At 33.0% G+C, this 25,594-nt stretch overlaps 3 protein-coding genes across 12 annotated transcripts; 1 reads left to right on the forward strand and 2 right to left on the reverse strand.

Moving 5' to 3' along the window:
• Window positions 1-293: 293 nt before the first annotated feature.
• On the reverse strand, window positions 294-21,892 carry LOC108603052 (synapse-associated protein of 47 kDa). Of its 10 annotated transcripts, XM_017991480.2 has the most exons (10): window positions 21,574-21,892; window positions 20,733-21,158; window positions 14,962-15,195; window positions 11,887-11,984; window positions 11,557-11,657; window positions 10,437-10,711; window positions 10,248-10,366; window positions 8,760-9,056; window positions 1,107-1,302; window positions 298-948 (listed from the first exon to the last, which is right to left on the reverse strand). In XM_017991480.2, the coding sequence occupies exons 2-10, from the start codon at window positions 20,933-20,935 to the stop codon at window positions 906-908; spliced, it is 1,566 nt and encodes a 521-aa protein (XP_017846969.1). In that variant the 5' UTR covers window positions 20,936-21,158; window positions 21,574-21,892; the 3' UTR covers window positions 298-905. The 10 variants fall into 10 exon arrangements, with proteins under 10 accessions (XP_033149052.1, XP_033149054.1, XP_017846969.1 ...); XM_033293161.1 differs by lacking the exon at window positions 21,574-21,892 and having other exon boundaries at window positions 294-948; window positions 14,971-15,195; window positions 20,733-21,466; XM_033293163.1 differs by lacking the exon at window positions 21,574-21,892 and having other exon boundaries at window positions 297-948; window positions 11,908-11,984; window positions 14,971-15,195; window positions 20,733-21,464.
• LOC108603055 (peroxisome biogenesis factor 10) lies at window positions 15,922-16,393 on the forward strand. Its single transcript, XM_017991489.2, has 2 exons — window positions 15,922-16,181; window positions 16,253-16,393. Exons 1-2 carry the CDS (start codon window positions 16,017-16,019, stop codon window positions 16,292-16,294), a joined length of 207 nt encoding a protein of 68 aa, XP_017846978.1. The 5' UTR covers window positions 15,922-16,016; the 3' UTR covers window positions 16,295-16,393.
• Window positions 21,893-22,041: 149 nt separating the features above from the next.
• Window positions 22,042-22,688, reverse strand: LOC108603053 (mitochondrial import inner membrane translocase subunit Tim16). The gene is made up of 2 exons (XM_017991488.2): window positions 22,430-22,688; window positions 22,042-22,376 (listed from the first exon to the last, which is right to left on the reverse strand). The coding sequence occupies exons 1-2, from the start codon at window positions 22,590-22,592 to the stop codon at window positions 22,123-22,125; spliced, it is 417 nt and encodes a 138-aa protein (XP_017846977.1). The 5' UTR covers window positions 22,593-22,688; the 3' UTR covers window positions 22,042-22,122.
• Window positions 22,689-25,594: the final 2,906 nt, after the last annotated feature.

Here is a 25,594-nt window from a genome sequence, read left to right on the forward strand (position 1 = left end):
TTTTTATGTATTCGTTTATACTAAAACGATTTTTTGCTTAATTCCGGCTTAACCAGCTAAGTGTAACATGATATTTGTGTGCGTATGATTATAAGGTGCGTATCATAAGAATGCATAAGCTTTAAACCAATCAAAGTTAATTAATTTTTAAATAATTTTAATCTTCGCCAATAACTCAAGAACAGAAAAGTATGCAATTGTGCTAATTTTCAATAAAATATTTTACACAGGTAACGCAATGTTCTTTGATGAAAACACTTTAATATTAATAGACATGAGACTTTAATATTTATTTTTTATATGAATTTATTTCATCAAATTTCAAATATACAATATATGGAATAACACTCTGGGGGGCAATATGATTAGCGATTAATATGCAAAATTCACGATTGTGAAGCACGCACATATTACATGGAAAACTAAGGCACCCCTTTAAGGTACAAATTCCGTATAAAACATTACATATTTTTGTTACTATGAAAAGGGTTTCACAAATCTTAAGCAATGTATTTAATATTAAAAATGATATTGTGTTAGATAAGTTGTTTTAGATGATACGCACCTTATATTAATGTTGTTTTAAAAATAGTGTTGGCAATAATCGTGTTTAAGGGTTGGCAAAGTTTTCGCAAGTCAAACTAGTTGCTATTAGTCACAATTAAAAAAAATATAAAAACTTTTGTGTACAAATTTTCGAATGAAATCATGTAGAATCAATATATAAAGCTAATTTTGTTTAGTGTCTTATATCATCATTTAAGGTAACTTAGTAAAATGCGTTTTAGCTTTGCTTTTACGCATGCCAATCGTCAAATCTCAACCAACTTAACCATATACATAAGTATGTATATATGCAAAGGTGTTTGTAAGCTTGCATAACGCTTTATAAAAAAATACATTTCTTATGGGTAACCCAACATGGTGCGTTTTAGACATTTAAGAGTTCTGTCATTTTGTTGTGGATACATTGTTTGTATATGGTTCAGACAGTTAAGTAAACAGTAAAAAAGGAAGTAACGGAGTAGAAAGGAATGGAAAGAAAAGTTTAAAGTTATAAACTTAGAGCCAACTTAGAAGAAACTACGATATAAGCTCTTAATTACTTTAAATCATCGGTATCCTCAATTAAATCGGCATACTCCTCCCAATCGTTGTTAGCGGACCGCATTCGTATGCTTGACATTGTTGGTTCTTCAACAATTTGTCCATCATTCTTACGTTTATCATCTCCAGTGCCGCCTTCATTGACAACCTCATAATCTTTAAGTTCAGCTTCCAAGTCCTTTTCCCATTGTTCTTCTATGAAAGATTTGAGAACTCCAATGATTAGTATGTGTGTGGCTTTTATTCAAGAAAATAATGTATATCAGGAACTATTGAAACGCTAAGATGAGTAACGCTGCTTATTAAGACATAATCTATTTACTAAAGTAGTCGCTATATCTTTTTATAAGTATTTTTACTTAAAAATCAATAAGGATTCAAATACAAAAGCGGCTTTTAATGTTTTAAGCGACATGTACTGTTCATAAAACTTGTGAATGTGGTCGAAGTGGAAACGCTTTTAAGTCGCGAAATACAAAATGTTGTCGTACGTTCGTTTGTGGACATTACTCATCTTAATGTTTCTATGGTTTCTGATTATATATATTTGTATAAAAATAATAATTTGGTAAAATAATTTTAGTATATATATGTAAATTTTGTATATTAAGTCAGGGTTGTTTTTTTTTTTTAAGTCAAGCAAGCATTAGTGTTTGGTGTTTAATAGCTGATACAAGCAAGACTCATATCAGTTTACCTTAACAAAGCTGGTGCATAAAGTAACGCGGTAGTAATTATTTATAAGGTAAAGCCAATTGTTACGAGAGTTAATTATCTGGGTTGAAAACCAATTTTTTTCTAATTTAACCTGGCTCGGTATGAAAATTTTTTGTGTGATGTTTTACGGTAAAAAAATTGTATTTCGATAGGACAATATCGTCGCTTACATAACGACGTCGAAAATTTTAAAACAATTGGAAAACATATTAAAGGTGCACCTTTTTTCAATTTCAGCGAAGCAAAATAGAAAACTTCATTTCAAAAATTCATTAAATTCAATCATTTTCAATATCTAAGGGACATAGCAAAAACTTAAGAACATTGTATTTTTCTTCATTTAATTTTATAGATTAATCTTTGTAAAGAAATTCCTGTGCTGTAAGATAATCACAAATGCTGCATAAAAATTAAAATGTTAATGTTAAGTAAAAATATTATATAATTAAATTATAATTGCTAAATGTTCAAAATTTGTAAGTCAGTCTTTTGTTGTATCTTAATTTTAACCAGCCACTAACGTTCTAAGTTGTATGTAGTGTGGAAAATATTCTGATTTTTAAAACTTTGATAACTCTTCGAGTTATGGATAAATTTTGATTGATAATGGACGATGCATACAGCGATCATTCTTCACTCGTCAGAAAGACGTACCGCAAGGGTGGCTCAAGTACCCGAGCAAAAATTGGATGTTTGCTATGAGTTGAATTAAAGGTTGATTGCATTTTCCTCGAGCTATACAGATTTATTGCCTGCACGCGAAGTATGTGACTTGTGCTTCCGCTATCGGCATGAAGATGCTGCTAGCTCAGACAGACTGCGTATACGAAGCAGTATAAATCGCAGTATTTTATATACATCTCATTAAATGACAGGCAGATACGCAAGCACTTCAGTAAGAAAGCGAGAAACAATAAAATATATTGCTCAGGAAACCATCCGCTTGCTTGTTGTGTATACGTACGGGTTATGCTTGTTTTTCAACAGGCCTTATCCGTATGTTTAAAATTTTGTAGGTCACAAAAAATCTATTTGATCCGACTAAATGTGTACTACAAGATCGGAAATGTATAGCAGCTACCATTAATAAAAAAGAGTCTTAAATTAGTAACTTATCATCGTAATATATTGAAAAGAGTAAAATAAAAATGTTATGATTTTTTTTGTAGTTTTTTTTGCTTCGAAACACTAAATTTACATCATGTATATCAGATCGGAGTTACATATGTAAAATAAATTAAAAATACAAATTGTACTGATAAATAGCACTGGATTTCTGATTACTAAAAAATTTAAGTTTTGTTTAAAGAGATTTCTAACCGAAATAAAGCGTATTTTAAATGAAAAGTTAAAAACGTATCCATTAGAAAAAACCTTAAGTTTCAATGGAATTTCTCTGAATCGGGATGATTTTGAACTTTAACAGCAAATGGCAAGTTGTAGAAGAGGTTTAAAATACTTTTTCAATTGAAAATCGTGAACTAAAACATTTAAAATATTGAAATGTGATGTGCGCCAATTAAAACATTAAATTATATTTCCAAAACTGTAGTATTTTTAATTATAAGTCTCTATCCTACTGGATTTTCAAAGAATATCTAAGAATATTATTTAACTAACAGAATTCAAAAAGGAGTTTTCAAGTCAGCGGTTTCCAAGCCAGTGTCTGTGACGTCTAGAGTTCCTCAGGGTAGTCACCTTGGACCATTGCTATTTAATCTATTTATCAATGATCTGCCCTCAGTCATTGTGAATTCAAATGTTCTAGTGTATGCTGATGATGTGAAGCTCTGCCTATCGTTTAGAGACATGTCAGGTAGTTCTTTATTGTAGACAGATCTTGACCGCTTTGTCAATTGGTGTAAATACAACTTATTAAAACTTAACTGTTCTAAATGTAAAGTAATGTCCTTCCATAGACACCCGCTTCACATACTCAACTACCACATTGATCAGCTACCTCTCAATAGATAAGCAGATGTAAATGACTTAGATATTCTCCTTGATAGCTTAAGCTAAAGTTTTGCGCCAAGCATGTTTCTTAACTGCCATAAGGCACATTCAAGTTCCGGCCTTATCAAAAGATGGGACCTAAAGAATTTGATGACCTTACACAAACAAATATACTTCTATACATCTTGATCGTGCGATTCTGGAATATAGCTCTTGTGTTTGGTTTCCCCAATACTCGAAACACCAGAATAGGTATTGAACTCTGTCAAAAAAAATGTTTTATTACTATGCTTATGCGAAGCTTTATCGTGCAGGTTTCAGGAGTTTATCTACCGATTTATATAATTCGACTTACTTTTTATTAAATCTCCCCATCGGTTACTAACCGCCTGGATATGTTAGGCCGGTCCATGTTTTATTTATTTAATTAGTAAAGGGGAGAAATCGACTCCTCGTACTTGTTGAGTCAACTTAATTTCTCAGTTCCTGCTAGGATACAGCTCAATTGTTGTTCCTATATAACTTTAAACGTTGTACATCTAATCTTATTCACTGCATACCTTTCGACGTACTCTAGATGCAGATTACAACAAACTTTATTCTGTTATCAACACAGAGGCCTCTGATTGCATTACTAACAGATTTATTTTAACTTTTTTAAGTATTAATAATTAACACTAACCGAGACCTGATTATGTTTTTGGGTTTTCCCCGATCTTTCCAACGAATGTTGAATCTGTTTAACACTCTCAATCTATAAGTTTATCAAATTTAAAAAAAAAAAAATTATTTTAATTACTTTTAAATTTAATTTTAATTATTTTATGTAATCTTTTTCTTTTATCATCAACTGTTCATAGTTGACATTAAATAAATAAATAAATAAAATTATAAAAATTAAATTACTAAGGGCTCTCTGTAACCTAAAATTTTGGGGATAATTTCATACCAGATATTCTCCGATCGAAATGAAATTTCTTACATTTGATACTGACACCGGACACGAACATTTACATACCGGGCCAAAGTTGATTCGAAAAACTCGTTTAATTTATACCACCTTTTTTGAAAGTGTATTTTTTTTTTAATATTTTGATTATTTACGCAAAGTTCATTGTATACTATTTTCTAAAAGTCAATAAGAATATTTCCGTGCTATAAGATAAAACTATTTAAAATGTAAAGTGTTGGGAATTGGCGATATGACACTTTTAAAAGTGCACCCAATAAGGTTTCCTTTGCGATTTCATTAAGATTAAAATGTAAGAACGATTACTTGGTCTTGCTTACTTTTCGTCAACAACATTTAATAAATTCTATTAATCAATTTATATTGTGTATATACATACAATACTTAAAGCAAGCACTTTTGTTTATATATATTCAAACATTATAGGGTTTTCTACAACAATTCAACATAAGTATAAATTCATGTAATAATAATAACGCCAAAAAAAAAAATAAATAATAATATTGAATATTCGCATTTATTATTTAGTAAAATTAATAGTTATATTTCAGTAATTAAGAAAGCTTTTTAAGACAAAACACACAAAATGTTCATTTAAACTATATTGGGTGTATCGATGTACACCACAATGAAAACCATTTGCAAATTATAATATTCATTTGAAAGTTGTTTTGCGAATTCAATTATTTAGTTTACATCAATTGATGTTGTTCTCTGTAAATTGCTCTTTATATGTATGTATGTATATAAGAAGCGTATATAAATAAACAACTACATTATGTTGTATAAAAATATACCAATATTTATTATGGAGCAAATTTGGATTAAAAATAAAAAAAAACAGGGACAAGCATTTGCTATATAAGTATTTGTATTTACTATGCTAACAAATAATAATACAACTTGAGATAGACCCTGAAGTCCCATTTTTACACAGACAATAACGGCAAATAATATTAATATTAAGGTTGATAGGTGACTATTTTTTATGCGAGCAATACAATATTCTTTGTAATATAATAAGCAACAACAAAATATTGAACATTGAGCAACAAAACTCATAATCTTTTCGTCAAAAATTAAACATTTTCTTAACTAACAAATTTCAACTTACCACACAAATTTGTATTTCATTTTTTTTAGTAGATTTTTAGTTTGAATTTTTATTTGTATTATATGTTGCAGCTTATGTAAATAATGAGTTTTGTTATTGTTTTAAAATGTTTCTCAAGTGAATATTTTATATATGCATGTATATAATATAGTTTTGTTTTAGCATGTATCGCTTTACATTTTATATAATTTATTATATACACATATATATATTTATATATATATATAAATATATATATATACATATATAACAATAATAAATATAAATTCAATGTGGGCAATTTTTCTCGTGTATGGTATTCACGTGTGTTGTCAGTTGAAGTTTTTTTTTTATTAATTTAGCGTCTGTCCATTCAATCTTCTGCAAGATGATTTCAGATTAAATGAAAAAAAATCCATCAACATTAAATTTTCGTTGAAAGTATTCCATATAATTTAGTTATATATTGCTTATGATAGTAAAGTAAATATTGTATTTATTTGTATGTACACTCATTCATACATAACATATGTGAATGTACACAAATAATAGGTATATATGTATATCCTTACATTAAAAAATTTTGTATGCATTAAAAGTGTCAGAGATTTGGCTAATATACTTGAAAAATACTGTGAAGGAATATGCCACACTAAATAATAAATTTAAGATTTATTAAAAATTTAAAAAGAGAATTGCAATTATAATAAAGCTTAATCAAATTTAAATAAGTTCATCAATAGAGAAGTATATATTGTATACGTATACTCAACTTGTTGGAAATTGGTTTTTGGCTCTTGTTGTTTTAATCGCTTTTGGTTTTTATTGTATCATAACAATCAAAGTGGTCAGGGGAATGGAATTTACTGCACAACATTTATTTCGTATTTTGTAAGCAAATTAAATGTCGTAAAGTGATTCAGAAATGATTTTGTTTACTTCAAATTTTCTCGATTCAGTTAACAAAGTTTCTATTATTTGTGATAAAATATTATTTGAATTATTCTTTATATTTTTTAAATATTTTAATAATTTAATGCTAGGGCTTTTGTTGTTGTTATTTGATGAACAGTAATGAAAAGAATTATACAAAAATTTAATTTACATAAATGAAAGAAACAGAGCAGAGGAGAAAAAAGAGAGTTGATTTCAATTTTACACATTGTTTCGTACGTAAATTTTTCACAATTGTTTTGCTTATTTCGTAAATTTTCATTCATTATGTTTTTATTTCTGTTAGTTGGTATTATTGGTAAGAAAGCATCACAATAGATTGATGTGAGCAAATACAAATAGATACAGCAATGCAATGTACTTTCAATTTAAAAAAAAAACACTAATGTTCAACATAACTTTAAACTGAACGCGTACGTTTAAAAGTGGGTTAAAAGTGTTTTATACAAAATGGTATTTTAAAATTGTGCAAAAGAATGTTATATGTCCGTTTATATGAATATTAAAACCAAGATTTCAGAAAAAGTGAGAACTAGATATATAAAATTTGGTAAGTCCTGAGGAAATTGAGTTTGTTGTTAAACGCAATCAGCTGAATAACTTCGAAGCGCAGATTCTGAAGGAGCACTAAGTCTATATGGGGCTGCACCTAAAACATGTTACCACCGCGCGCGCAGCTGAGCTTAAAAGTAAGCTAATCAGCTTGAGATAATAAAACTCAGTATATATTTATTTATGCATGGAAAAAAAGTATTGAAGCATCTTAAAATATGGTTGGAAAAAATTCCAATAAATTTGACCAAATTGAAAAAAAAAAATTGCGATACTGCTGAAGAAGATCAACTCACTGATCAGCATCTCATTAAAAATTAAAAAAATTCTATCTTGAAAACTAACCAGAGTATTTTTAATTCTATGTCGAAAACTATTCAGAGAAATTTCATGTATAGGAATGAAATATAAAAGCTCTGAGACAAAATGATGGTAAGCTAGTAAAATAAAAATTAATTTTGCTGAATGCAATAGTGCATATATGTGTTATTTTAAATGAGGCATTTTTATATGCATGTACAAATGTATTAAAGACATATTAAAAGAATTGTTAAAAAGAAAAAGTGAAAATATATTTAAAATAAAATTCTTATAATGTATGTAAAGGAGGCGTGTTGGACCGATGTCGATAATTTCAGAACGATCGGACAAATAACTTAGGAATTATTCAGATTCTAATTTTCAATATAGACAGCTGGGTGCGCTTTCTAACGCGCCATACAAACGAGTCCGCTGTTTGTGGTTATGTGTTTATGAGCTTTGTGCGTGCAATGCCCTAGTCAAAGTGTATATAAAAGTTGGTAGCGCCCAACTTTAATTGGTCCACTTGAAAATGCAAGTTGGCAAGTTATACGAGTGGTACTAATTATTTTTCCGGAATTGGCGCCACTATTGCGATTTAGCTAATCGGGCAAACCTGTTATTTTTTTTGTGTCGGTCAGATTATCGGTTAGATTATTTTTCAAAACAAGACTGTGTCGATGAACTGAGTTATTAAGTTAAAGTGAGGTATAGTGAGTTCAATCGTGGTTCTAGACCGGTCAAAGACGAATGAGATAGAGTCATCCTTGCACATTAGTTCCACTTCAATACATTTAACATTCCATGAACACATGAATTTAAAAAAAATTTCTCGCGTTGGGTGCCCATCACATTGAAAAACCATGTTTTAAGAGGAATAGAATACAAAATATATAACGTATACATCAAAACTTTCTGAGTAAGTATGTTTAAGCTTAGCAGAAGAGTTGCCAGTTCCCGAAATTTAATGACTACCCATATGTTCTTAACCAGACGAAGAAAACATATGTATACTTTAGAGCCCCGCCATCTCTTGCCTTTTTTTTTTGTCTAAATTTGGTTGTTAGTATGTACTTGGAAAAAAGATTAAAATAATTTTAAAAATCGTCTTACCATCTTTAGTGGCTAATGTCTCTTGGGTCATACTATCAAGGCCCAGCTTTCGCATACCATCTTTGATCTCATCCAAATCGGTTTCGCTTGAGATTTGAAACTCTTCCGAAACAAACTCGGACTCTGCGAGCTTTTTATTACTGGCTTTAGATTTCGCATGATTTTCAAGCTTTATAAGAGGCTTTGGTGACTGCTTATCAGTTTTAATCATATTTTGACCATTCTGCTTTTTAGTTAATGTTTTTTTCACAGAGCTCGCATTTTGTTCCTTATTTGTATTATCAGTCACTTGATACGCTGATTTTAATAATCATGTCAGTAGATTTGGATTGGCATTACATTTGTTTGGTATTTTAATTAAGATAAAAAAACAAACATAAAATTAAAAAATAATTGAAAAATAAACAAAAAAACAAAATAACGGGTCGATAGAGAAATTCATGAAATGATGATAAGTGAAATAAATAATTCAAATAAAACAAGTGGACAAATTAAAGTTGGGCGTTACCAACTTTTAAATACACTTTGACTAGGGCATCGCAGCAAACACATGCATGCACTCACAAACACATACACACAATACACGCGTCACAACTCGTTTTCGCTGTAGCGTCAGCAGCGACGCCGCTGCTGCGGCGGCAGCGACATTTGTATGACGCGTCAGCACGTGCACCCCGCTGTCATATATTGAAAAAATTGAAATGTAAGGTAATTATTTACTCGATCGTTATCTTTTACATCAGGTCGGAAAAAATGACTAGGCAAATATTTGTGATTTATTTCAGATTTTTAAGAATTTTTTATGTTTATTAAAAAATGTATTTATTTTTTAAATTGGAAGGATTTCGATTTCGAAATAAAAAATAAAAATAAAAAGCGCAGCGGTCCTGGATATAGGAGCACTACACACCAAATTTGGTTGCTGTAGCTCCTTATAGTTAGGCTAGAGAACACGCCTCATACAGCGGACAGAACGGACATGAGCTTAATTATCGATCAGCTCGTCGTTGCTGATCAAGAATTATTTACTTTATGGGGTCTGCCACGCCTCCTTCTTCGTGTTACATACATTTGCACAACTTCATGATACTCTTTTTCCATTTTTTACAAAAATGTCAAAGTGTACAAAAAGTGATTGAACGATTGAAGCTTAAGTGAGAACTTGCATACAGTGTTAAGGAAAGCAGCCGCGAAGGCGATAAATGAAGCTGAATGGTGTGTCCCTTAAGTAGAAAAGTAAGGTGTTCAGTGAATAGGCGCGTGATAAAGATTAAGAAGGTTTTAAAATCATAAACTGCTCTTTAAGGCAGCAAGAGAATTGGAGGCTAGGACACTTCAAGAAAAATATTGAAAAAAGCAAGCTACAAAAATTATAGATCAATTTCTGCGCTTTATTTGTTCTTTGTATGATTTCTAGGATGTATGTATGTTGGTTTTTTTTTTATCGTTTTAGCGGAGTATTTCAAGAAAAGGCTACAGGAAACTTACCATCTTCTCCGCTTGAAGCCTGGCCAACCCCATCTGCCCCTAAAGTGCCTAGCTCGGCTGCCTGAATGATTAGTGACACGCGATAGAAATAATTTCGCCAGAAATTTTCCTCTGTAATGCTGAAAAAAGAGTATAATCATGTGTATAATCTGCATCTGAATCTTAACTTACATCTGCGTCTTAACTTACATCTTGGGAACCAATTCGAAGCGCATCGTTTCAAGCGCCTTATCCTCTCCCATAATGGCAATGGCTGTGGGATATGCTGTATCATAGCTAAACTCGAATTCCACTCCTGCTGGTGGGGCGCGCACAAAGTTCCGACGATCCTGGGACAATCCTAATATTTCCTCTTTGATTTTGGCCTCGTTAGCATGACCAATCCAGGGTGCAGCCCCATTGCTTGCACCTCCTTGGCCCTTCATAAATGCCTCCTGCTCCTTGTTAAATGAGTCGAGTATAGTCTAAATATATTTATATATCAGTGTTATCAGTGTATCAAGTATGTATATATGTATAATATACACATACATACATATAAATTATATGATATAATATATGTACAATGCACTATGGTCACAAAGTCGATTTTCAATGTAAGAATTTGACTTTTTGCTGATGCAATCTTAAAGTAAATACATGGCACACAAACAATATAATTTATAAAAAAAAATTATAATATTATGTTAGGTTTTTTGTAAGCTTTATAAAGTCAGCAACAAACAAAAAAAAATTTTTTTTAACATGATTTTAAGTTTTGGCACAATTAAATATTTTCGCGTCAATTAAAATAATTTAACAATGTAAAATGAAGATAAAGGTATGTATTATCTATTTTGAATAGTATTTTAATGGGAAGTTCTAGTTTTTTAGTTGTGTATGCGTGTATTGCTTATGTGGATTTGTGTAAAAAATTTAAATTCGTTCTCTACTTTTCGTAGAGTGTAACTAACAAGCTGTGGTTTACTGAGAAAAACTAATTACTTACGTTTGTTCTTATAAGTATCGTATTTGACCGCGCTGTAATAGTGTTCCCCATTTTCCCCCTTTTCGAGAAAAACTCACATGTCGAAAATTGTTGAAAATTAGTACTATGTGCGCGGTGACTTTGCGTCTTCCAAAAAAAAAAAATTTTTAAATTTTTGAAATTTGAAAAAAAAAAAATACAAGATTCTAAAATATTCTAAATAAAGTTCATGCCAAATTTCAAGTCCCTAGCTTTATTAGTCGACTTTGGGACCATAGTGCAATGTACAGTATACATACATTGTATATAGTTCATTAGTATAGATAACAAAATTATACGCACATTATCCTTAACTGTTTCCTTGATCTTGCTACCCGCCTTACTTATGGCCGATGACAAAAATGAGCCAAAGTGCTTAGCCTGTTGGGTTACTTTTGTGGTAACTGTTAAAATATTAAAATATAATTTGATTAGTCAACAGATATTTTTTTAGGAGTTAAAATCAGGACGAAATACAATAATTGTTTATGGGTTAAAATGTTGGCTAGTAAACTGTCACCGTTGTTCGTTAAATTAAATCAGTTATTTTTTTTTTAAATTAGTATGTTATATCAACCTATTTGCTTTTGGTAAATATATTTTTTTTATTACAAATCAAAACGTGACACGTACTTTTAACTTCGTTTCCCTTACCCTGTCCAATTTGACCCTCTTCACCAGTGGGCGTGTTACCGCCAGAAGCTGGATGTGAATCAGCGCCTTCCGTTGCACTATTAAGAAAATAAAAATAGGAAGACAAACAGAGATAGATAAAATGATAATGTTGTTTGTTCAAGCAATATTGCTCATAGGGTGAAAAAATAGGTACTCATGGGTATTTACATATATATGTACATATTTACTTATAAAGTGCAGAAGTGTAGATCTAATATTTACCATGCATTAAATAATTTATCAAATATATTAATATCATAAAGATGAAAGCTTAACTTCCTCTCAGTATAATTAGTTCCCCTAGCTCGATAATGAGCTGGTAATATATCTTTAAAACTAATTTTATATGAAAATAGTCTTTTAGACTTTAATGCTTCATACCGCAAGTCTTTTATTACAGTATCGTATATATTAGTATGGTTAATAAAAACTTCTAAATCAGTCGATTTTATTTAGTAATGTTGAATGAAATTCAGTGCGGATAGAGAAATAGTGTGCAAATATTGTAAAACAAAGGCGCATATATTTACACTTTTAATAAAAAAAAACTTTAGTGCTCAAAAAGAATTCAGTTAGCTGCTTAACTGCCTTTTAGAAAGAGCTGCTTCTTAGGCTTGTGCAATGTACTAAGCTTTGCTAAGTTTTTTTTTCTGTATTGTATATATAAATAAGTATGGTTGGGTTCATGATAGAACTATACGTAAATGGCATTCCTCAAAGTGCGTATGAAGGACTTCGTTTTTCATATATACATATAAATATAAATATACATAAATAAATATGTATATAATAACACTTATGCACATATATAATCCATAGCTTTCGAAGCTCTTATATTATGTTTGTTTATGACTTGTGAATGCAAAATCAACAATGTCACTTATGACAACATATGAAGAATAATCTAAATAATTAAAAGATTTAGAAACAATAGGACATGCTTTAGCTTTTATCTTTCATACATATGCGTTGGAAATTTTATCAAACGGAAGCTGATAGAGAATTATTTTATGATAATTATTTGCTGTAGAGATTCAATGGCTGATATAATAAGTAAATATAAAAACCGACACATAAGAGAATTCCACAACAAAGAAAAAAAACAATAAAACGACGTAAAAATAAAATATTATACGAGTAACAACAATTAGTTTGATTTTATCTACTGCATGGCCAGATAGTCGGTTCCATATTTGTATATTTGATTTTTTATGGATTTGGTAAAGTCCTCAACGTTGTTTGATGGGCCGCTCAATAATGATGGAATTGTATACTTTAACTTTAATTGAAGTCAACAAAATTATGTCATATTAGAATAAAAACAAATACGATAAATGAATTGAATTTTTTTCATCCTCATCCTTAAAGCAATTATTTTTTATGTTAATTTTAGTAATAAATAATATACGAAAAAGAATTGTCTTTGGCGTTCCTATTAAATATGTACAATTTACTTAATTTGTTGCACGAATGCTAAGGCTCGACAATAGATTCAGACCTTCAAATTTACATTTTACTTTTTAGATAAACGCACATAAACAACCAGCGAGGGGTTAAATATATATAGAGAGATATTCTATGTATCTATATACTTTAGTCCCTAACTAACTAATATTAATATGTATTTGTAATGTATATGACAAAAGAACATATTATATATATTTTTATTGTCATATGCTAATCCTAAGCTAATTTTTTCAGTTTTTTTTCTTCGATGTCTATGTTACCCTGTAAGGTTAAAGGTGTTTTAGGAACATATAACATATTAAATATTGATATAAGATAATTAATTTGTAACATATAAACAAGAATTTGGTCGTTTTTTATTGCAATTAATCTGTGTTAACAATAAAACGACGCGTCGTTTCTTTTGGCCTTAAGTCAAAATTTTTATGTGAATAGTTAAAAAAATTTCAAATTTATAGCTGTACTGAAGCTTTTCGACAGCTTTTTAAATTACGCAAATGATTAGTAATCTTAAAAAAAAATTAACGCGAAACTGCAATTGAGCTTTACCAAATAATGGAAAATACACATGTGTGGCAAAAAATGTATATGATTATTTTATGTGAATTTATGTCCTATGTGTTTCGTTCTGAGGCCTTTTGATAAAATCTACTTACATCAGTTTGTTCTTATAAATGTCTTAACAATCTAATTACCAAAATTTGTTCTAAAAAAGCTCTTGTTCTAAGCTAAAAAAAAAAAACAAACCTCTGGACTATAGTGCTTGGATAAAACTATACGTAACTTTTACTAATAAATTGTTATATAGAGAAAGAAAAATTCATGAATGACCGAAATCTCTGCGAATACTATGCGATTTGGCGTTTCCATGAAAAGGTGATTCGTGCTTTTTATAATGATGCCTAAGCATGTGATGAAGAAAAAAATTATGCGAAATATAAAAAATTTTAAATTCAGTGTATTCCAATAAAAAGTGGTACTTCGTTGTTTGCGTGATGAATGCGAATCTTATATCAGATTTCAGAAATTAAAAATTGTGGATCCATTATGGCAGATTTGAATAGTGAATTCTTGAATTTTCAAGAAAATGTGATACCTAGGGGTAATCGCACTCGGATTTGTGACCTGCATGAGAAATCTATTAGGAAACACTATATCGCATATTATTCGCAAGACCCATGCAGGTCAGAAGATATTGACGGAAGACGGAAGATATTGAATTATAAGCGGTGCAGTTTTTCTTTAATATGTAAGCCTAATTAGCTTAGCAAATTGTGGTAAAAGGCTTTTTTAAGGACTTAATGAAAAGTGATAGTGCTCATACAATATAACAAAATTTATTTTTCTGCTTTGTACTAATCAAGTATTATCTATAAGAGAGAAGGGTAAATATCAAAGGTGTGAAAAAGAAAAACTGATGTTACTTAAAAAAAAGACCAAAAATTAGGCTAAATAATAATGAGATGAAATACCAACGCGCTTGAATATGACAATCGTTTAGATTTTTAGTTTATTACTGCAGATGCATCGTATTTAATTCCGTCATTCTTAAGCTCAAGCCCATACCTAATATACCTCGACTTGTCATCATCATCGCCTCCACTCACAGCACCCAATGCACCTGAGTCCATAACAACATCAGCGCCCTCTGCTCCCTCAGCACCGCCGCTTTTTCGAAGACCTGGAATCGATGGCATTGATGGCATTGCTGGCATCGAAGGCATGGATGGCATTGCCATAGCCGGCATTGATGGTATTGATGCATTTCCCAACCATCCCTTGGCGCTTCCCAGCCATCCGCTAAAAAAATTAAATAATATATATATTTATGTTTGTACATTTAAATATGCCAGACCAATAAGGGGTAGTCTTGCAATCCTGTAATTTAGCAACACTCATTAGACAATAAAAATCACATACCTACTTATAAGAATGATCAAATGAATTTAATTAAAATGTTAAATACTGTGCCCGCCTAAAACAATTATGAACAGCTGTTTATATGTAAATATGTTATTTGCACATGTAAAAAACAAACATATTATTCATGTCAGAAAATAACATTGGCTTTCTTTATCAGAAAGCAGTTGGTAAAAAATTATTTTAAGTGAATTCTTCAAGACTGTTAACAAAAAGATGGATTCAAAAAGCAAGCAAACCACAACAATTTTATTTATTACACAATGATAGAGTCCAAATCAAAAAAAATTATGTGATAACGGGGTGACAACTTTATAAATCGAGATGAATGGCAAAGTGTAATAGATTATTCTTAGTGATTTTGTTCAACTGAAAATCATATATTAAAGCATTTATATATTGATAAAAATAAATATTTAATAACCTTTATAAACTAATATCACTTCTTATGCATTACAAGCTTTGTATGGCTGAATATTGACAAGCCTCTGACGTAATTGATGGAGATTTAAAAATCTAATCGAATGTACTGATCTATGTCACCTAAAAATCATTTCGTATATGATTTGGATTTGGTCACCCCTGATTGTGATTGTTTTAACTTAGTAGCTTATAAACAAATCAACAATTTCAGCCAACCGTATGTTTTTGGAAACAAAAAAATCAAAAATTGACAAATTTTTAGAATAAGAGTAAAAAGAATGGACATTACAGAGGATCGTTGTGCTGTTTGTTTGTGCCGCAAGCAGCACATTGTTAGCACCCCATGCAAGCATACATTCTGCAAGCGTTGCATAACGGGAGTTTATGAGGCTTGTTTATCGAAAGTTTGTCCATTATGTCGAGCACCCTTCTTTTATTATATTGTGAGTCGATGAACATGATTAAAATTTGTGTCCTGAAGATTATTTATTCACGTACTTATACTTATTTTCAGCGTAATCGGGGTTACGGAATGACAATTGTGTTTTTGGCATAGTTTCTTATTCGTTGTTTTTTGATTGCATTGCACTGCATTTCTATACATATAACCGATTCATATTTTTGGTTTCTTACGATTTAATGTGCATTTAATTAAATAAAAATATAAAATCAAACTAATCAATTTTTTTATCAATAACAATAGTAATACAATATCACAATTGGCTGTTATTGTCAATGATTATTATATATTAATATAACAATAACGCATGCATGCACTAATGAACACATACACACAAAACAAGCGAATGCGTCACAGCTGCGTCGCTGCTGACGCTACAGCTTGTATTGGCGCGTCAGCACGTGCCACCCCGCTGTCTATATTAAAAATTGAAATATAAATAATTCCTAAGTTATTTATCCGATCGTTCTAAAATTTTCAGAGTCGGTCGAAAACATATCTAGGCAGTTTTGTGATTTTTAATTTTTTTTCAGAATATTAAAGATTTTTACTGCCCTATGTCGTTTTTTTTTCGATTTGCGGGAGAGGGTGGAGGAAATTAAAAAAATACAAATAAAAGCGTAGTGTCCTGGATATAGGTTGCTCTAGCTCTTATAGTTGCTGAGAAACACGCAATCATACAGACGGACATGGGCAATATCAACTTTTTCAAAAAAAGCTTTCATCGAGCTGATCAGAATATGGTATACTATACTTTGTGGGGTCTGCCACGCCTCCGTCTCTCCCATTTACATACATTTGCACAACTTCATAATACCCTTTTCCATTTTTTACAAAAATGTCAAAGTGTATAAAAATTGTAATTTTTATGACATTTCGAGAGGTTTAAGGCTTTGAATAGCTTTTTCATATATAACAAGCAAATATATTCGTTCAACCAGCCTGAAGGCCTTTGTTGCTCTGGCAATACCAATTCGTACCATAGAATTTAATTCTAGGCTACAATTAAAATAAATAAATAAATATTCGTTCACCTTTTTTACTAGAGAATGCACCAGACAGCTAAATTTGGGAATGGTAAAATTAAAATTAAAATAAGTAAAAATATGTATGTCATAAATGAAATACAATGTATAACAGTAAAAGAGATAAATTATAAAGAAACAAGGAAGCACATTTAAGTTTGTCCTAGAATGTCTTCACTGTAACGTCAGCAGCGACGCTGCCAGCTGCTTTACCAAGTGAACTCCGCTGTCTATGTAGAAAATCGAGATATTTGGTATCGGTCGAACATGATAAAGCTTTTCATTCACTTTGACATTTTTGTAAAAAATGGCAGTTGTGCAAATGTATGTAAAAATCTGAAAAAAAAATCACGAAAATCAGTCAAAGTGTATTTAAAAGTTGGTAGCCCCCAACTTTAATTTGTGCACTTGGTTTTTTTTTTTTTAGTTTTTACGTTAAATATTGTGGGCGTAAATAATTTGTTTTTGAATTTGCGGGGGAGAGTAGAGGAAAAACTGTACAAAAATTATAAGCGAATTGCTTTCGAAATAGGATAGGTCTCTGAGTTCTTATTGCTCGTGTTGTTAACATTTTTATAAAAATGTCTAAGCGTAAAAAAAAAAACAATATTGGAAAACAAGAGTGTACGTATGGATCTGCAAAAAACAAACCAAGCAATTTTATGTCAATGTGCTATATATCAATCCTCTGGATTGCTGCTGCTTATTATACTTTATATTACTGGTGGTGTAAATAATAATGTTCAGTTCCGCCGCAACACATTGATCCGATTGTACTTGTTATCAAAATGGTTTCTTCTTCTTCATTAAAAACTAATTAATTCGTTTGTTTTAGCATATAAAAATGTTAGAGGTATTAAGTTTAAATTAATTAATGATTATAATGTTCTTGCCGTCACTGAAACCTGGTTAAAGCCTGAAATTTCTAGTTTATCAATTTTCACAAATAAATACGCCACTTAAATATGTAAAAGTCTGTCACGTGGTGGTGCTGGTGTATTTATTGCCGTTGAAGCCGGCCTTTTATCGGAATTAATTTGTAGCTTATCTAAATTTGAGATTACAGCAGTTACTGTGACTGTTTGTCAAATTATCTTCTATATAATGTGCTCATATATTCCACTCGATCGGATGTTTCAATTTATAATGAACATCTATTCTAATATACAATTAATATCCTCTAATCTATCTGAAAAGGGATTATTTATGTGTATTGGGGAGATTTTAATTTAGCACATTTTAGTTGGTCCACAACAGAGAACGGCAAGAGTGCACAAACCCCTAAAAACCAGAGCTCGCAAATAACTGTCAACCGTTCCTCGTTGCCTGAAAATAACTGTATTTTCCTGACTCTTTACGAAAAGACTCAGAGAGCAACCGATTTATGGGTCCTTGAATGAGCTCGCTCGCGCTCAGAGCGAACCCGTTTTTTTCTATTTTGTTTTGTTCTGGCAAGCAAATCGTTAAACGTCTGTTTTGCAGACGAAATATATTATTATATTATTATTACCCCACAAAGTATATATATTCTTGATCAGCAAGACAAACTGAGTGGATAAAGCCATGTCCGTCTGTCCGTCTGAATGTTTGAATGATATATACGTGCTCCTATATCCAAACCTGAACGCTTTTATTTTATTTTCTTTTATTTCCTCCCCGATTTTAAGGCATTAAAAAATATTTGAAATTCTGAAATAAATCATAACAACGCCTGGTCATATTTTCGACCGATTCCGACAAAGTTCGGGTTAATAACTTAGAAGTTATTCACATTCAGTCAAAGTGTATATAAAAGTTGGTGGCGCCCAACTTTAATTGTCCACAAGTTTAAAATGTCTATCAGCTTATTTAAATATAAATCGAAAACGCGGTTACCGTCTTAAGAGAAATTGGTTCCAAGGTAATGAGGAATCCTCTTATAACTTTTCGTTTCAAGGATGGATAAATTATGATTTTCAATAATGCTTAATTTAATGTTTGTAACTTGAAACTTTTAACATAAAAATCCGTATAACTAACTATAAATTGTTGAAATGTGTAAACGTGAGTTAAATTTGTATAAAATGAGATGTAATTTGTATCAACGAAGGCCAAAGCCAGATAAAAAATAATAGAAATTAGGTCCCCTAACTAGAATGTTTAAAACGAAAGTACAAAATAAGTACTGACACTCATTGAATGTGAAAATTTGTTTCTTTTCAGACGCAACAGACATACAAATAATTAAGGAAAGACGAGAGTACAGAGTTAGTCCTCCTATTCTTTCGCTGTCTTTTTTTCTGGTATCGATCCGCAAGAGGCAAACGTCAACTGGAAACTGGAAAAGAAAACAACCCCCAATATCCTGGTATATAAAAAATGGCTCTGACATTGGCGATAAAGCTTTTGCTTTCTCATTTCTCTACATTCGTTCTGTTGGTTATGGTTAGGCAAAATACTAAATGCCAACACAACACATGTGGTTGAGCTTCAGCCAAGTGACTCAACATTTTGTGGTTATGCATAAGATACAAGAACATGTTTAGTGTTTTAATTTCTTTAAATACTTGAAAATTTCTATGCACACAACGGTGTTTAATTATTCAATGTCAGTTGCAATGCAAAGAAACTTGGTAAAGACTATGTACCACCAAGGACTCGGTAGTTTTGACACAGATACTTAAAAATTGAGAGCAACTGTTCGCAGCTGGCAGCAAAACGTGCTTAATATATGTATGTAAATGCGGGAAATCAATGAACACGTTGACTGAAAGATTAAGAAGGTTTAGGGCGATGAATTGAAGATGATACGATAGTTTTTTATACATATATAAGGTTGAAAACATACATATTTGTTTAAAACTATGCAGCTCACTGATATTAGACAATGTGTTTTTAAAAATTAATGAGAAACTGATAATAATCGGATAAATAATTATTAATCATCAGATTTGCCAGATTTTGTTACTTTGGTCCTTGAATTATGCAACTTGTTATATAATTACTTTGTCTGTAAGATAGTGTAAGATTGGACATTCGTTTTAAATGTTTCGATTTTGGTTTGTTTAACGAATTATGAGATCAAAAAAGAAAAGAATTTTGAAAAAAATGTTAAGCAAGCAAAAATAAAAAAAAAGGTGTACCAAAGTCAATAAAGTAACAGAAATGGTTTGGAATAAACCCCGAGTCAGAATTACGGTAGCCGCTTATGTTGTTGTCATATCGATTGGCTCAGTCATACATTTATTCTAACTTTTTTGGCAGCAACGATGATGAATCAAGGCAGAACTCCCATTCTTGCTTAATTTCTCTTTATTGGCGATAAGACATATATATATGAAATGTTGACAATATGTGTAAAGGTATTACTATTTGCAAGGTCATAATATTAGCACGCTATGATATAGAGTTAAAAGTCCCTGATGCGAACAAAGCTTAAGCCGCCGTATAATTACAATATCTGAACAAACAGTGTCTAGATAACTGATTATTAGGCATAGAAAATAATAAGTTAGGTAAGATTGACATACCTCTTGAGACCCTCCTCGCCTTCGGGAACGGGCTCACTGCCTGCGGCACCAGATGCAGCATCCTGTTCTACTAATTGAGCCGTAGCCTCAGAAGATGTTGACACTGGTCCATCGCCTGTGGGGGCGGGAACATCCTCATCGCCAGCGCCGCCCTTAACGGCGCCCACCAAAGAGGTGAATTGATTTGTGAGACCCGAAAACATGTTGTTTGCTTGTAGAGATTAGCCTAGCGTCCTCGTGTGTGTGTACACCAAACGAGCGATACACGAAAATGCTATGCACAACTACAACGACAGTATTGTACAAAAGCTTCTACAAAACTTAAACGTGCGCACGACTCGAAATGACGCTATTGATTGCTCTCAATTACTCTCCGGCCTGTAAGGGTGCTCTTCTCTCTTTGTTGCGCTCTGCAAGCACTTCTCCCTGGTTGAAGTATAATCAGATTTGGCAGAAACTTAGTAATCGGAATTTTTTTTGTCTAATGTACTTGCACTTTTTATAATAAAAGTTATGTAAATGTTATGGTTTGGTTTTCTTTGCTGTTGATTATATGTTCACGCTGTAAAATGTACATAAATACATATGTAATATGGGAAAAACAAGGCAGAAGGTTACGAAATAGAACTATAAGTAATAGGCATATGAATTGTAGTCAGCAATATTTAAGCTTTGCACTGTGAAAGTTTTCTCGTTTTAATCGATTTTTAATCACGACGTCTCCAATTTTTTTTTTATTTGTTTTTATTTAGTTGAGTCTGCAAGACTGATAATTTAAAAAAATTATAATTTGAGTTGAATTTTTATTTTTTTATAAAATATATATTTTTCCGGCGTTTACTTCACTGAATATGCACTTTAATTTTGGGTTGCCTGCGTTGAAAGTCCTCTGAAAACTGATTGAACTGCCTTAGTTTCTATACTCAAGCACTGTGTCTTTGCTCTCTCGCGTGGAAAGAAATCCAAGTCGACTATGGACTTCCAAAACCAATGAGCTTCCTGGAAAAATTAGGTCTGGTGGTTGTTTTTTTACTTTGCGCTGGAATATTTGTAAATTATCGCGCATGAGCCAGTTGTTTTACGCTAGCTGCTACAGTTAAATAAACAATCGACACGTATATTATATGTTCGTATACTATGTACACAGCTCAAATTGAAGCTACCGGATACATTAACAGTTGTACTAATAATCAGCTGCTCGGGACTGCCAACTTTTTTTTGTATACACATACATAATAGATATTTATCAGCTGTGAAATAAAAAGAAAATCAGATGTTTAAAAATTTATAATTTAAATGCATTAAACGAATTGTGTTATTTAGCTTAACATTTATTTTAATCAATAACAACTAGAGGTGGTTTTGCTAAAGGTAAAATTACTTTAGCAATTTAACGCCGCTGTCGTGCTCTGCTTTGGATTGTCTCCTCAGCATGCTCTGCTTTTTTTGAATTGTGTTCTTCTTGCGCTTTCAATTCGTGATCCAATCGCTCCTTGGCACGGAACACTTTAGATTGGAGATAAAACGACCCACCCTTGGCACGCTCATTTACATTAAATAGGTGATCATAGCTCTTAATTATATTGTCAACATTCTTTATATCATCTACGTTCAGTACTTGCTTGGCTTCTTCAAGTGTCATACCTAAAAATTCAAAATGGTATAAATTTGGTTTTTTGAACAAGGTTATTGTTTACCTGAACGCAAGTTAGCTTCGGCACTTTGATCTCCTTGTCGTCCGCCTCCAGCTCGCTTAGCTGCCTCTTGTGAAGCAGCTATTTCTTGTTTAAGTGCCTTCGCAAAAGCTCTTCCAATGGCCTGGCCTCCCAACACTATTATTTGCGCTATATATTTTGCCATAACTGTTCTAGAACACAACAGTCCAATATGTTAATGTTTTTGTTTAAATAAATTGACCGCTTGTCATTATACAATGTAAATATCTAACCTACAACTGCATTAGTGTATATGAAAATTTAGCAAGTATTATCCAGTACGTATTAAACAGGAAAGCTGTTTTAAAGAGCAGTCACTCTCAAAGTGTAAAACAGCTGCTCTCAAACCGTAAATCAGTAGTCTTAAAAGATTCCAGTTATTTTGGATCATCAAATGTGCATTGGAATGAATTTTTTTCAAACTCAGGTTCACTGACTATCAAAATGAACTACATCCGCGAGCGACCCACTCTTAATTGGATCGTTCAGAAAAAGTTCTATTGAACTACTCATCATAGTTTCGTTCACTCATATTATTATATAGCAAAGAGTATGCTCTTTAAAGTGGCGATTTAAGTTAAGAAATCATAAATTATTTTGTAATTGATTTCTAATTATTTTGTAAGATAAAAAGAAATGAAACAATATTGTAAAAATCTTATATTTGTTCAAAGCCAAATAAAATTACAACATTTTTTTTTTGAAAATATTACGACGTTGGGACATAAAATACCGAAGCTTCGACTCTATGTTCCGACCAGAGAATGGCATGGGTGGGACTTTTTAAACATTTTCACAAGCCATGCGAATTGCTACATAAGCATATTCACAAGACATGGGCAAATGCGAATACGCGAATCCAAAATAAACGGCAAGGATGTCTGCAAACAGACTAAGAACAATGCGAATAATTGTAAGAAAATATGCGCGCACACATAATGCGATCGGCAGGAATAACCGAGAAATGCATGACAGCAGGTAGCGAATCAGAATCACGCAATAAACAGCCGAGAGATGTTTGTTTGACATCTACACAAAAATTATCCCGTTATTATTTGCAATACTCGCCTCACATCGTCAACTAACTACAACATTGATCAGTTACCTCTCAATAAATTAACTTGTGTTTGTGTGTTGCGGTTGCGTGTGGTAGTGGCAAGAACGGAACTAAAATGTCGAAGAATAAAATGAACACAACTGCAGGAACAGCGGTAAGTGCTGAAAGCAGTCCAATTGAAATTAAATAAAAGTTCGATGACGAATTTCGCCGCTGGAGCTTTTAAGCGGCATATGGCTGAGCTAGGCTTTAACAAGCTCGCATCACTTATCTAGCATTTACATAAGCGATAACGACTTTTTGTCCATCAATAACGACGCTCCATGGTAGTACTGTCACACACAAGCGAGATTGTGGTTGAGACCACACGACAATTACTTGTGCGTAGAAAAAAAGATCCGAACAGCATTTTGTGCATAGGCAATTCTTTTCCGAAGCAAATAACACGATTCTATTTCGCTACCTGCTGTCGCGTCAGCGTCGCTGCCATTGCAGACAGAGCGAGACAGCAAGCGATATTGTTTCTCGCTTATGCTTATGCCAGCCGATTGCATTTTGGGTTTGCGATGATGAGGAAGGAGGAGGACCAATCCCTACCCGCGAGGGGAGCAGCGGAAACAGCGAGTAGAGTAGCTCTGCGCTGAGTGACCTCGGACGAGAGGTCCGTAAGCTGGTGGAAATGATGGCAGACGGAAAAAGGAGGTCGATCCATCAAGCAATGCGCGATGCCATCGAAAGCATCCGAGTGCTATGTGAGCTGGTGACCATCCAGCTGCATGATAACTCGGCGAAGGTGGTCACACCCGTTGTCGCAGACATCGCCCCTTTTCAGGACGGTTCTAGAATAGTAGAGACGACACCACGCAGCAAGAGGAGCAAGGCACAGGGATCTGCGCAAACCGATGTCCCTCAAGAAATGGAAGTCGCTTCCAGCGACTCAGAGTGTCCGGCTACTCCAGCCATCAGATCGAACCATGGAGAATGGCAGAAGGTCAAGTCAAGGAAGAAGCCCCAAAAGCCAGAGAAGGAGAGGAAGGAGAAAAAGCAAAGGCAAGTGAGAGGACGCGACTGGCTGCTATAATCATCGCAGCAAAGGGAGATGAAAGCTACTCCGATATTCTTCGGAGAGTAAAAACGGACGAGAAGCTGCAGGGACTTGGAGAGGCCGTCTGCTAGATCAGGAGAACTCAGAAGGGAGAGCTTCTATTAGAGCTCAACAAGGCCGGAGAACAAACGGCCGCATTCAGGAGCCTAGTGGATGAATCCATAGGTGAGCAGGCCGTAGTGCGCACGCTTTCGCACAGGATCGCCATCGAATGTAAAGACCTGGATGAGGTCACGACGAGGGAGGATATCTGCGAGGCACTACGCAAGCAGATGAGCCCGACGATATCCACGTGAGGAAGGCTTACGGGCAGACCCAGACTGCCACCATAAAGCTTCCGGCGGATAACGCGAAAAATGCGTTGCACATTGGAGCCCTTAAGCCTGATGGGTGAGCTCTCGTCTCCGGGAACGGGTGAGCATTAAGAAGTGCTTTCGGTGCCTCGAATTTGGTCACCTGGCGAGGCACTGTAAGAGTGAGGTGCACAGATCCAAGCTCTGTAGAAGATGCGGAAAGGAGGACCACTTAGCGAAGGACTGCACACAGGATCCGCAGTGCATGTTTTGCAAAGGAAAAAACAAGGAGTGGAACCACATCGCGGGTAGCGGTAGACGGTTCCACTGCGAGACGGCTCAGGCCCTCTTGAGGCAGACAGCCGTAGAGAAGAAGACGCACGTTGCTCTTATATGCGAACCATATAAGCCGATTCCAGGCAGTGCAGCAAATGCAAATGAGCTGCTATCTGGTCCACAAGGATCGTGCTAATTCCTCCCGCGAGGGATTCGCTAGAGAGAAAATTCGAGGAATAACTTTTTACAGCTGCTCCACCCAGCTGGGACCTGGAGTGCTTCAAGAGGATGCTGATGGACATCACAATAGACTCGAGAGGACGAGCACCTATAGTAATAGCAGGAGACTTCAACGCGTGGGCTGTGGATTGGGGCAGCCTACTAGATCAGCGATCGACGTGGGATTGGCAAGCACA

The sequence above is a fragment of the Drosophila busckii genome, chromosome 2R (assembly GCF_011750605.1).
Source record: "Drosophila busckii strain San Diego stock center, stock number 13000-0081.31 chromosome 2R, ASM1175060v1, whole genome shotgun sequence".
NCBI lineage: Eukaryota > Metazoa > Arthropoda > Insecta > Diptera > Drosophilidae > Drosophila > Drosophila busckii.